Genomic DNA, 12,441 nt, shown 5'->3' on the forward strand with positions numbered 1-12,441 from the left:
ATTCTTTTGATTTAATCAAAATATATTAATAACATTCAAGATTTTTAGAGCAATTTTTTTCCTGTTCTGCTGTATGTGTTCCCTAAACAAACTTATTAACATTAATGTGATTTCAAGAGCAGGTTTCTGCAAGAGAAGCCAGAGATTACCTTTGGTCACTTATTTCTTCTTTTCCAAGTCATCCTAGTGTGTGTTTTAAGTACTGATGAGGTTTTCCTAAGCCCTTGGCTCTGGTTATAGAAAGTCAATACCATTGACTATTGACCGTACCTGCAGACTGATATTTGTATCTTATCATTCTGAAATGAATTTGGTCCCTCTCTTGCAGTTGGAGATGTGAGGGAGAAGGGGAGTGAGAAGGAATCAGGAAGGAGAGTTGTGGGAAAAGACAACAATCCACAGGTGGAAGCAGAATCTGGAGATCAAGTGGTACCAAAGAGCTGTTGCAAAAGGAAAAGGAAACCAGAACAGAAGCAAAGGAGAAATAAGCCTGAGGTCTCAACCAGAGATGAAACAGGGAAGAGAAAGAGGAGACCTAATGGTGCCATGAACCAGAAAAGGTTCAACTGCAAATTCAGTGGTAAAACATATCAGAGTGTTCCATCATTCTTGAATAGGTATAAATGTGAGGAATGTGGAAAGCGCTTCCATTGGAGTAGTGCAAGGACTAGGCATCAAAAGATTCACACAGGGGAGAAACCATATAAATGTTTGGAGTGTGGAAAGGGTTTCTCCAAGAATAGCAACCTAACTGCACATCAAAAGATTCATACTAGAGAGAAGCCATTTAAATGCTTGGAGTGTGGAAAGTGCTTCTCTCAGAATGTTGACCTAACTAAACATCAAAAGGTTCACACAGGGGAGAAACCATATAAATGCTTGGAGTGTGGAAAGTGCTTCTCTGACAATGGCCAGTTAAGGGTACACCAAAGGGTTCATACCGGGGAGAAGCCATATCACTGCTTGGAGTGCGGAAAGTGCTTCTCCTACAGTACCAACCTAAAGACACATCTAAACATTCATACTGGGGAGAAGCCATACAAATGCTTGGAGTGTGGAAGGTGCTTCTCTGACAATAGCCACTTAAGGGCACACCAAAGGGTTCATACCGGGGAGAAGCCATATCACTGCTTGGAGTGTGGAAAGTGCTTCTCTCAGAAAGGTGAACTAAAATCACATCAAAAGGTTCACACAGGGGAGAAGCCATACAAATGCTTGGAGTGTGGACGGTGCTTCTCCCACAGTTGCAGCCTAACTTCACATCAAAAGGTTCACACAGGGGAGAAGCCATATAAATGCCTGGAGTGTGGACAGTGCTTCTCCCACAGTTGCAGCCTAACTTCACATCAAAAGGTTCACACAGGGGAGAAGCCATATAAATGCCTGGAGTGTGGAAAGTGCTTCTCTCGGGGTAGCTACCTAAGGAAACATCAAAGGGTTCATACTGGTGAGAAACCATATAAATGCTTCGAGTGTGGAAGGTGCTTCTCTCAGGATGTTGACCTAACTAAACATCAAAGGGTTCACACAGGGGAGAAACCGTATAAATGCTTGGAGTGTGGAAAGTGCTTCTCTAACCATAGCCACCTAAGGACACATCAAAGTATTCATACTGGAGAGAAGCCATATAAATGCTTGGAGTGTGGAAAGTGCTTCTCCCAGCGTTTCAGCCTAACTTCACACCAAAGGGTTCACACCCGGGAGAAGCCATATCACTGCTTGGAGTGTGGAAAGTGCTTCTCTCGGAATGATTCCCTAAAATCACATCAAAGTATTCATACTGGGGAGAAACCATATCACTGCTTGGAGTGTGGAAAGTGCTTCTCTCGGAATGACTACCTAAAATCACATCAAAGGATTCATACTGGGGAGAAGCCATATAGATGCCTTAAGTGTGGAAAGTGCTTTTCTCAAAGTAGCACCCTAACTAAACATCAAAAGGTTCACACAGGGGAGTAGCTGTACAAATGTATGGAGCATTGAAAGGGATTTACTCAGAATGGCACATCGAAGGAGTCATATGGGGGAGACGTCTGGGAGAAATGGTGACTAGAAGGGAGCACTTTACAAAGGCTCCAGACATATCTCCCTCTTGGACTTACCACATCAGGAAAGGAGAGAATATAAGAACATAAGAGACGCCAATGTTGGATCAGGCCAAAGGCCCATCCAGTCCAACACTCTGTGTAAAACAGTGGCCAGAAATACCAGTGCCATCAGGAGGTCCAGCAGTGGGACCAGGACATTAGAAGCCCTCCCACTGTTGATCCCCCCCCCAAGCACCAAGAAGACAGAGCATCCCTTGCCCCAGAGCCCCTATCTATACCTTGCGGCTAATAGCCACTGATGGACCCCTGCTCCATATGCTTATCTAATTCCCTTTTGAAGCCGTCCATGCTTGTAGCCGCCACCACTTCCTGTGGCAGTGAATTCCATGTGTTAATCACTCTTTGGGTGAAGAAGTACTTCCTTTTATCCGTTCTAACCCGACCGCTCTGCAGTTTCATGGAGTGCCCACGAGTTCTTGTATTGTGAGAAAGGGAGAAAAGTACCTCTTTCTCTACCTGCTCTTTCCCATGCATAATCTTATAAACCTCAATCATGTCACCCCTCAGTCATCATTTCTCCAAGCTAAAGAGCCCTAAGCGCCTTAACCGTTCCTCATAGGGAAAGTGTTCCAACCCTTTTATCATTCGAGTTGCCCTTTTCTGCACTTTTTCCAAAGCTATAATATCCTTTTTAAGGTGTGGTGACCAGAACTGCACACAGTATTCCAAATGAGGTCTCACCATTGATTTATATAGGGGCATTATTATATTGGCTGATCTGTTTTCAATACCCTTCCTAATAATCCCCAGCATAGCATTGGCCTTCTTTATTGCAGTCACACACTGTCTCGACATTTTCAGTGAGTTATCCACTACAACTCCAAGATCTCTCTCTTGATCAGTCTCTGCCAGTTCAGACCCCATCAACGTGTATTTATAGTTAGGATTTTTGGCTCCAATGTGCATCACCTTGCACTTGGCCACATTGAACCCCATTTGCCATGTTGACGCCCACTTGCCCATCTTTGACAGATCCCTTTGGAGTGCCTCACAATCCTCACTGGTTTTCACCACCCTGAACAACTTTGTATCATCCGCAAATTTAGCCACTTCACTGCTTACTCCCATCTCCAAATCATTAATGAACAAGTTAAAAAGCAGTGGACCAAGTACTGATCCCTGCGGTACCCCACTGCTTACCACCCTCCACTGAGAAAATTGCCCACCTACACTCACTCTCTGTTTTCTATGAACTAGCCAGTTTTTGATCCATAAAAGGACTTGTCCTTCTATCCCATGATTTTTGAGCTTACTTAGGAGCCTTTGATGAGGAACTTTATCAAAAGCTTTCTGGAAGTCAAGGTAAATAATATCTATTGGATCCCCCTTGTCCACATGTTTGTTCACCCCCTCAAAGAACACTAACAGGTTAGTGAGACAAGATCTTCCCTTACAGAAACCGTGCTGAGTCTGCCTCAATAGGTTTTGTTCATCTATGTGCCTACTAATTCTTTCCTTAATAATGGTTTCCACCAATTTACCCGGTATCGACGTCAGACTGACTGGCCTGTAATTTCCCGGATCTCCTCTGGAACCCTTTTTAAAGATGGGAGTGACATTAGCTACCTTCCAATCCTCAGGAATGGAGGCAGATTTTAAGGAAAGATTACATATCTTTGTCAGGAGATCTACAAGTTCACATTTGAGTTCTTTCAGAACTCTCGGATGTATGCCATCTGGGCCTGGTGATTTATCAGTTTTTAAGTTGTCTATCAGTTTTAGGACCTCCTCTCTCGTCACCTCAATCTGACTCAGGTCTTTCAACACCCCTCGTTGAAAAATGACATTATTCCTGATAATCCACAGTATAAAAAAATGGTTTTGCTTTTTATTTGTATTGTTAAAACAAAACTAAACAGTTTGGTTTATTTGGTTTGTTTAATGTTGAAAATGTGTAATTTCTGAACAATTTTTAATAAAACAAAAAAAAAAGCAGCAGAGAGAAGTTGGGCTTCTGGAGCTGAAGTTGACCTCAACTTTTGTTATCTCCTCTCTCTTTTTTCCTACCAAACTGTATTATATGTAATTTCTGCTTTGTTTTTTACATTTTACTGGATTACAACCCTAACACAGAAGATTAGCTGACTACCAGCAGCTCCTGACTGCAGTGGTAAGAGGAGATGTCTTGAAAACGTATGGTTTTTAAATTACAGATATTTAATAAAAGAGTTATGCAAACAGTGTAGATTTTAATTGCCAGCAGCCTGGTTCCATGTCAGGGAAGTGGAGGCCATCTCTTTTGTACAGGTCCTGCTCGTTCCAAAAAGCATCCCACTGTCTAACAAACTTAAAATATTCTTTCCTACACCGTCGTCTCCTCTTCCTCTATTTCTAAAAGTGTTTTCAACTGGAAGGCTTCATAATTACTTGCTATGTCTGGTACACCCCACCCTAGTTCTGAATTATGACTATATATGTATATATCTAATACCGAAAGGTGCCCCCTGCATGCGGATATCTAAATCCGCACATCGGTGGCACCTGGGGGGCGGGGAGATTTTTGTTCATATTTGGGGCGATCCCCAGGTGTGCACAAAAATCTCAAAAGTTGGAAAAAATATTGGGGGGATAGCAGCGGTAGCAGTGAACGATGAGCGGCGGCGGCAGAGAAAGATGGCAGCGGCTGGCGAGGCAAAAAGCGAGCGAAGGAGGCCAGACCAACAAGCACGGAGGCGGAGTGTCGCAGCAGGCCGGAGCCTAGTCTGGACAGAGGCTGTAGCGAGGATGTGCGGAAGTGCGAGTGGCCCGGCCCAGAAAAGGAATCGCAACAGCCGAAAAGCGGAACTTCAAAGACCAGCGCCGGAGAGGACGCCACCGGACTATCTCCCGCAAGAAAGATGCCAACGAAGATTCGCTACATAAAAGGGGTGCCTGGTAGGCTTGTCACTGTCCCTATATGTATGTGGCCCTAGACTAGGATGTGTGTTAATTGAAACATGTAAGCCGCTCAGAGCCCTAACGGGGTGAGCGGGATACAAACTGAAGGAAATAAATAAATAAATATTCCTGTTTACTCTAATGGTTCTCACTCTTTGCTTATCTCTTTTGCTCTTTAAATAGTTTGCTAATCTTTTAACTGAATTTATTGAATTTCTCTGGAATTCATCTCTTACCATGACTTGTTTTTTCCATAGTGCCCTAGAGTCTAATGAGTCTAATTGTTTCTTCAATTCTGTAATTAATCTGTTTCTATTATGACAAAATTTCTGTAATTGCTGTTTTTGTAAGTTCTCAGGTTCTTGTATCTTATCATTTCTTTTGGAGTGCCATCTTTTTTTTTTAATTCTTTCTCTTTCGTTATACACTGTCCCCTGATTGCAGCCTTGGCTGCATCCCAAAGCATATCTGTAGTTACTGTTCCTCTGTTCTCCTGAAAGTATAGTTTTATCTGGTTTTTCATATATTGTTTATCCTTTCCTTTAGACATGATCATATTATTGTATCTCCATGTTTCTTTTTACTTTGTCCCAGTTGACATCTATTTCTATGCTAATGGGGGCATGGTCTGAAATCCATATTGGGTGTGTAACTATATTTTTTGGCTCCCATTTAGCTAATTCTTTAAGTATTGTAAAGTCTAAACGTGAAGCTGTTTTATGCCCTACACCGTTGTCTCATCCACGCGCTGGGACTGCTAATTTGTGCCTGTTTAGTTGTCCCTGCTTGTGGAACAGGCAGCCCTTCTGAAAAGGCTCCCTTGGAGGTCCTGACCTTGAGTCTCCTGCCTAGCAACCTAGATTTTTCCTCCAGGACCACATGGCTACGTTGCTCCACATTGTTGGTGCCAACATGCCTCACAACCACTGGCTCCTCCTCGGCACTGTCTACCAGCCTAGATTATGCACAATGCCCACGACCTTCGCACCAGGCTGGACACTTACTCTTCAGTCAGTATGTGGGTCCGCCACCCATCTGTCTACATGTATTAAGGACTGAATCATCAACTACCAAGTGCTCAAGGATGGTTCCTTGATGCAAAAGGATACCTGTTCACCAACTACAGAAGGGGTCCCTTCTTCTTTTTTTTTTTTAAAGTACCCATAGGTACACTTTTATTATTTTTCATATTATACACATACATACATATATACATACATACAACATATAAACAAACAACCACTTACATACGTAAGACATACAAAGAGATCAGTATATTTTCTTATTACTCTATTACCATATTTAAATTTTTTTCTTAAATCACTTTCTATTGGTTTGCTTAAGTTTCTGTATACTTTTATCTTTTTACCATAGTTTCTATTTAACTACAAGAGATTCATAATACCAAAATTTTCATTACTTTAAACGCTGCATTTATATTATACCAGTCATACAGTTTTTTCCACGTCTTTTGAAATGTTGGGTCTGTTGTCCGTCTCATCAACGATGACAGCTTGTCATTTTCAGCCATCTCCAACAGTTTATTCACATATTCTTGCTTCTTTGGTGCTTCCATTTGTTTCCAATATTTTGCATATAATATTCTTGCTTCTGAGGGGACATTCCCCTTTTCATTAGGACAGTGCCCTGTTCCCCCTGGACCTCGTGCTCTCTACCACCAGGAGAGGACAGAGATGTGAGGTCCATGCTGGGGGATGAACAGACAATGGTAACCTTCAAGTTTTTGTTTTTTTAAGCCCCCGGAGGAGATTTTTTACTATTTTTGCAAAGTACAAAAAACTACTACAGAAATAAGGGGAAGGGGACTACATATATAGGATAAAGAAAAGGTGCCCACAACTACCTAAAAACCCAAGAGAGGAGATCTTCATTGGCTTAATTAAATTGAAACTTCCCTTCTTTTAAACATTGAACAAACTGAGTCAAACATTACTATTACTTTTTCTTTCTAAAAATCTTTTACAATTTCACTGTCCAAAGACAATAACCCCAAGTTATCCCTTTTCATCATTTCCCAAGGCACAATTCAGAGTCCTTCAGCCTTACTTCTCTTTTCCCCATCTTTTCCGCAGCTTGTAAGGACTCTTTGGGGCCGCTGCTTCCTTTTCAGATAGAGAGTCCTCTCCGGAGGAACCAGAATCCAGTCCACCACTCGATTTGCTGTCCTCTTCTTTTTGCTCATCCCCTGGTCTTCCCAGCTGCTCCTTTAAAAATTCTTTAGCTTTAGTGACAGAGTCAATCTTTTCTTTTTTATCTGTAATCTTGAAAGTGACTCCCTCTGGAAACAACCATTTGTATCCAATTGCGTTTGTCTGAAGATAAAGCACCAACTCTTTGTACTTCTTTCTCCGTTGTCTCACCTCAAATGGAATATCCTGCAGCGTTCTGATAGCATTTTCTCCCACCTTCAAGGGCGCTCCAGAAACCGCTTTCAGGATTGCATCCCTCACATGCCTCTTACAACAATTTCCCCAGGCAGATTATTCTTTTGTATATATCCTGAATATGATCTATAGACCACATCCATTTCGTTTAAAAACAGTTCCTCTTTCATTTCTGTCACTGAGGCTAATAATTCACTCATAAATTCTTTAAGATTCTCCCTTGGTTTTTCTGGCATGCCCTGGAAGCAAAGAACCATGTTAGCCTTTTCCATTTGTACTTGTAGCATTTGATCTTCCAAAGAGGATGTCTTCTCTTCAAGCTTTTGTACTTTCTTCTTTACTTTTTGCGTAGTTGCAGCCACTTCCTTTACTTTCTCAGCATCCTGCTTCATCTGAGACAATGCTGACTGAGACAATGCTGATGACATCAAGCGACGCCAAGGATAAGTGCCTTTAAACAGTTTTCTCCGCAATTTCTTCCGCTCCCCCCCACTCTCGGCCATTCATGCATACGGGAGGCGTCCCTCCCCCCGCTCGTTTGTTTTTGTTTGTTTTCAGTTCAGTACCGTAGGGTAGGGAGCTGTCTTTTAAACTTTAAATCGCCATAAGTTGACTCACGTTCATTGCTGGTCTTGCGACCTCGTTTACAAGTTCATTTTAAATGCTGGATCTCCTGTGCTTGCCCCGGTTAGCGTCACTAGTCACATTAGGTCTCTCGGCATGAGGAGCCACTGGAAGGAAGAGGCGCCTCAATTCTCGGGCATTTCGCCCTCGAAGAGGCCGCCTCTTGAGAGTTCCTTGGCCAGGGTCCCTTCCCCGGGTCCCTGGGGGGGGGTTGCAACCCTGCACACCCCCTCCCTCAGCCGGAGCACAGCCTCATCCCGGGGAGGTCCCCAGGAGACTGTTAACGCGCCGCCATCAACCAGAAGTCGTAACCTTCAAGCTTTAAAGAGAATTATTTATTTATATATACCTTAAATACGCCTTGTAACTGAGGGGAAGGTTTTCACCACAAAATGGTTCCCCCCACTTATCAAACAAGCAGTGTAGGCCATCACTTTCAAGGAAGGGTCTGTCAACGTATGCAAACTGCCTCCATTGCAAGCAGCAGAGGGGTGTTGTGGAGCTAATCCCTGCCCGGATACTCGGGTTCCCTTCATTTCTGGTCTCATTTCTGAGACTCCATTTCTGTGGATGAGTTATGCTTGCCACCGTCAACTATAGCCAGTTTGGTGTCGTGGTTAAGTGTGCGGACTCTAGTCTGGGAGAACCGGGTTTGATTCCCTCATTCCTCCACTTGCAGCTGCTGGATGACCTTGGGCAAGCCATGGTTCTGGCAGAGCTGTTCTCCCAAGGACAAGAGGAAGAAGATGACAGCAAATCTGATGGCGAACTGGTGTCTTCCGACGAGGACTCTCTTTCTGAAAAGGGGGCGGTCGTCCCCAAAAGTCCATACAAATTGAGGATTAGAAAAGATAAGAAAAAATAAAGGCTGAAGGACTCTGAATTGTGCCTGAAAATTTTACACTAGCTATGGGATGCTCTGGGGGTTTTCTTAAACAGATAAATTGCTGGATAAAAAGATAAATAATTTAGCATAACCTACTATGTTCAAAGTAATACTAGCGATTAAGAATAACATTTATATTCCTTTTCCCCTAGTTGTAGCTTCCCCTCCCTGATTTTCTGTAGTACTCCCCTTAGGGGGACTTTAAACAAAAAAAGCCGTTTCTGTCTAGAGCTCTCTCAGCCCCACCTACCTCCCAGGGTGGCTGTTGTGGGGAAGGAAAGGGAAAGGAGTTTGTAAGCCGCTCTGAGACACCTTTGGGTAGTGAAGGGCCATGGGGTATGAATCCAATCTCTTTCTCCTATAGCCGCAGGGCGAATGGGGGAAGGGGTGTCTAGAAATAACAAGGACCAGGATCGCCCCATTCCCTTCATTTGGGACACAGCTACTCCTGCCATCATCCTGAAGCAAGAGGCTATAATGGAGAATCAGTCTCGTATCTGGGGCTCTGGGGAAGGTGGCTGCTTTTTTAACTAGAGGCCCCAAATTTGCAGCTCGCTGCTGGTGCCTCTCCTCACAATCCCCTCCCCCAAGATTAGTTCTATGGATGGGTGGCCCCATCCTTCACTGTTGTCAAACCATGCTTCACTTGCAGCTTTGCCATAGAAATTGGGGGAAGGGGGAATTCCTGAGGAGGGGGGCTTGAGTGAGATACAGGTGCTGGCCTTTTTTAAAGAAAGAAACAAAACTTATTTCACCTTTCAAGACAGTGCCCTCTTCCACACAGAGATGTCCTTGATGCTCTTAATGCCAGTTCGCCCGAGATAAGAGGCTCAGATGTTCCCATGTGAAAGGAGGGATGGACAGGGAATGGTAGGCTGTATGACGTGTGTGTGGGATTAGAAGGGGTGTCAGCTATGCTGCCACAATGTTTATGAGCAAGAGTGCATTTGCTTGACCTGTGTACCAACAGCTGGCGCATTCCTTCGTTCCTTATTATCTCTGACCTTGTAGGCTGCCTGTGTAGTGTCTTCCCATGAATTACCCATGGGACTAGTTTTGATCCCAAGCTTTGGCTCTAACGGCCTGGGGCCCCATTCTCCCGCGCACGGGAGTCAGGCAGATTGGCCTAGGGATGGGGTGTGTGTGCATACAAATACCCTATATCCCACTATGCTTGTAGGAACGTAGCCATTCCTAACAGTGACGATGTTACTGCCTCTATAGCTCTGGTAATAAAGTATAACCTTATGATAAGCGTGTACTCAATTGTTTGGCTGTGGAACCTTACAAGGGGTTACATTCGAATTACCTCTATATCTGGTTTGTGCACGCCAAAATGTTTAGAACTGACACAGTCTTGTTACACCTGGAACTTGCCATACATTCAATAAAGCTGCTTACTGCCAAGGAGAGTGTGAATTGAGAGTTGCTTCCCCAGGGACCTGACGATTGTTTCCAATAGAGGAAAGAAATGTCTTGTGAGCAGAAGCTCACAACCCCTGAGCTGTCTGTTAAAATTTTGTGCACCAGTACTGCCTAGCGCAGTTTAGAGGGAACTGTGGATGAGTCCTAGGACACATATCAATACTACCTTCTTATCCTTGCTTTTACCCAAAGAGCGATTGACAAATGGAATTCACTGCCACAGGAAGTGGTGGCGGTTACAAGCATGGATAACTTCAAAAGGGAATTAGATAAGCATCTGGAGCAGAGGTCCATCAGTAGCTATGAGCCACAAGGTATAGATAGGGACTCTAGGGCAGATGATGCTCTGTCTTTTTGGTGCTTGGGGAGGTCAACAGTGGGAGGGCTTCTAATGTCCTGGCCCCACTGCTGGACCTCCTGATGAAACCTGGTATTTTTGTTGGACTGGATGGCCTTTGGTCTGATCCAACATTGGCGTCCCTTATGTTCTTAGTAAAGCCCTAAATGCTAACTAAGAACAGTTCCAGTTTGGTGTAATCTGGAAAAGCCGGGTTTGATTCCCAACTACTCCATTTGCAGCTGCTGGTGTGACCCTGGGTCAGTCACAAGTTGTTTCAGAGCAGTTCTCAAAAGAGCTCTCTCAGCCCCACCTACCTCACAGAATGCATGTTGTGGGGAGGGGAGGGGAGGGGAAAGGAGTTTGTAAGCCGCTCTGAGACTCCTTTGGGTAGTGAGGGCTGAGGTATAAATCCAATCTCTCCCTCTTCTTCTTCCATTTAATAAAGTGATAAATTAGCAAAAAGCTAGCCCATTTAAAAAACTACCTTGTTAAGAATGGCTCTCTCTTGCCATTACCCTCTTCCTTAGAAATTAAACTTTACATAGGTTATGAAAACAGTTTCAGTTGGGTAGCTTTATTGGCCTGTGGTAAAATAAAAGTCTGGAGGAACCTTAAAGACGAACAAAATTCTCTCTCCTGGTGACTGAGGACAGGGAGCCCACAAGTGGTCTGTCCCTCCACAGCCATAAAAGGTAAAGGTCTCCCTTGCTCAAAAGTTAGTCGAATCCGACTCTAGGGGGCAGTGCTCACTTCCATTTCCAAGCCGAAAAGCCAGCGCTGTCCGAAGACGTTTCCGAGGTGCACTGAATGCTGTTACCTTCCCACTGAAGCGGTACCTGTTTATCTACTTGCAGTTTCTTGCTTTCGAACTGCTAGGTTGGCAGGAGCTGGGGCCAGAGATGGAAGCTCACTCCGTCATGTGGCCGCAGCTCTCCAGGGTCTCAGGCAGATGTTTCCCATCCCCTCCTGCCTGGTCCTTTTAACTGGGGATGTCGGGGACTGAAACTAGGACCTTCTGCATGCCAAGGAGTGGCTTGTCCACAACCACAGTCACTTCCCCAAAATTATCACACAGAAACACACAGACTGAGCTGCCTCATTTCGGATCAGACCCCTTGGTCCATCAAGGTCAGAACTGGATACTCAGATTGGCCGTGGCTCTCCAGGGTCTCGGGCAGAGGTCTTCCACACCACCCAGTACCCCATCCTTTAACTAGAGATGTTGAAGATTGAACTTATGACCTTCGGCATACCAAGCAGATGCTCTGCCACTGAGCCAAGGCTTGCTATCAAGGACACAATCCAAGCATTTAGAAAGGATGGCTGTGATTATGAAGAGCCAGCATGGGTTTCGCAAGAACAAGTCATGTCATATTAACCTTATCTCTCTCTCTTTGTTTTAGAAAGTTACTACCTTGCTAGATCAGAGGAATGCAGTAGACATAGTCTATCGATTTCACATAATATTCTTGTTGACGAGTTGGTAAAATGCGGTTTGGATCCTATGACTGTTCGGTAGATCTGTAACTGGCTGATAGATTGCACCCAAAGAGTGTTTGTTAATGGTTCCTCATCCTCTTGGAGAGGAGTGACGAGTGGAGTGCCTTCAGGATCTGTCCTGGGACCTATTTTGCTCAACATCTTTATCAACAATATGGATGAAGGGATAGAGGGAATGCTTATTCAATTTGCAGATAATACTAAATTGGGAGGGGTAACAAATACGGTAGAAGGCAGAGTCAGGACACAGGATGATTTTGACAGGCTGGAAAACTG

At 44.1% G+C, this 12,441-nt stretch overlaps 1 protein-coding gene across 1 annotated transcript; it reads left to right on the forward strand.

The window, feature by feature from the left end:
• Positions 1-276: 276 nt before the first annotated feature.
• Positions 277-2,169, forward strand: LOC107106389 (zinc finger protein 665-like). The gene has a single exon (XM_015406525.1). The coding sequence runs from the start codon at positions 547-549 to the stop codon at positions 1,957-1,959; it is 1,413 nt and encodes a 470-aa protein (XP_015262011.1). The 5' UTR covers positions 277-546; the 3' UTR covers positions 1,960-2,169.
• Positions 2,170-12,441: the final 10,272 nt, after the last annotated feature.

Source organism: Gekko japonicus, unplaced genomic scaffold (assembly GCF_001447785.1).
Source record: "Gekko japonicus isolate JY-2015 unplaced genomic scaffold, Gekko_japonicus_V1.1 scaffold6564, whole genome shotgun sequence".
Classification (NCBI taxonomy): Eukaryota; Metazoa; Chordata; class Lepidosauria; order Squamata; family Gekkonidae; genus Gekko; species Gekko japonicus.

Excerpts from the sequence above, each read along its gene's own strand:
- LOC107106389 (XM_015406525.1), top strand. The coding sequence starts at position 547 with ATGAACCAGAAAAGGTTCAACTGCAAATTCAGTGGTAAAACATATCAG.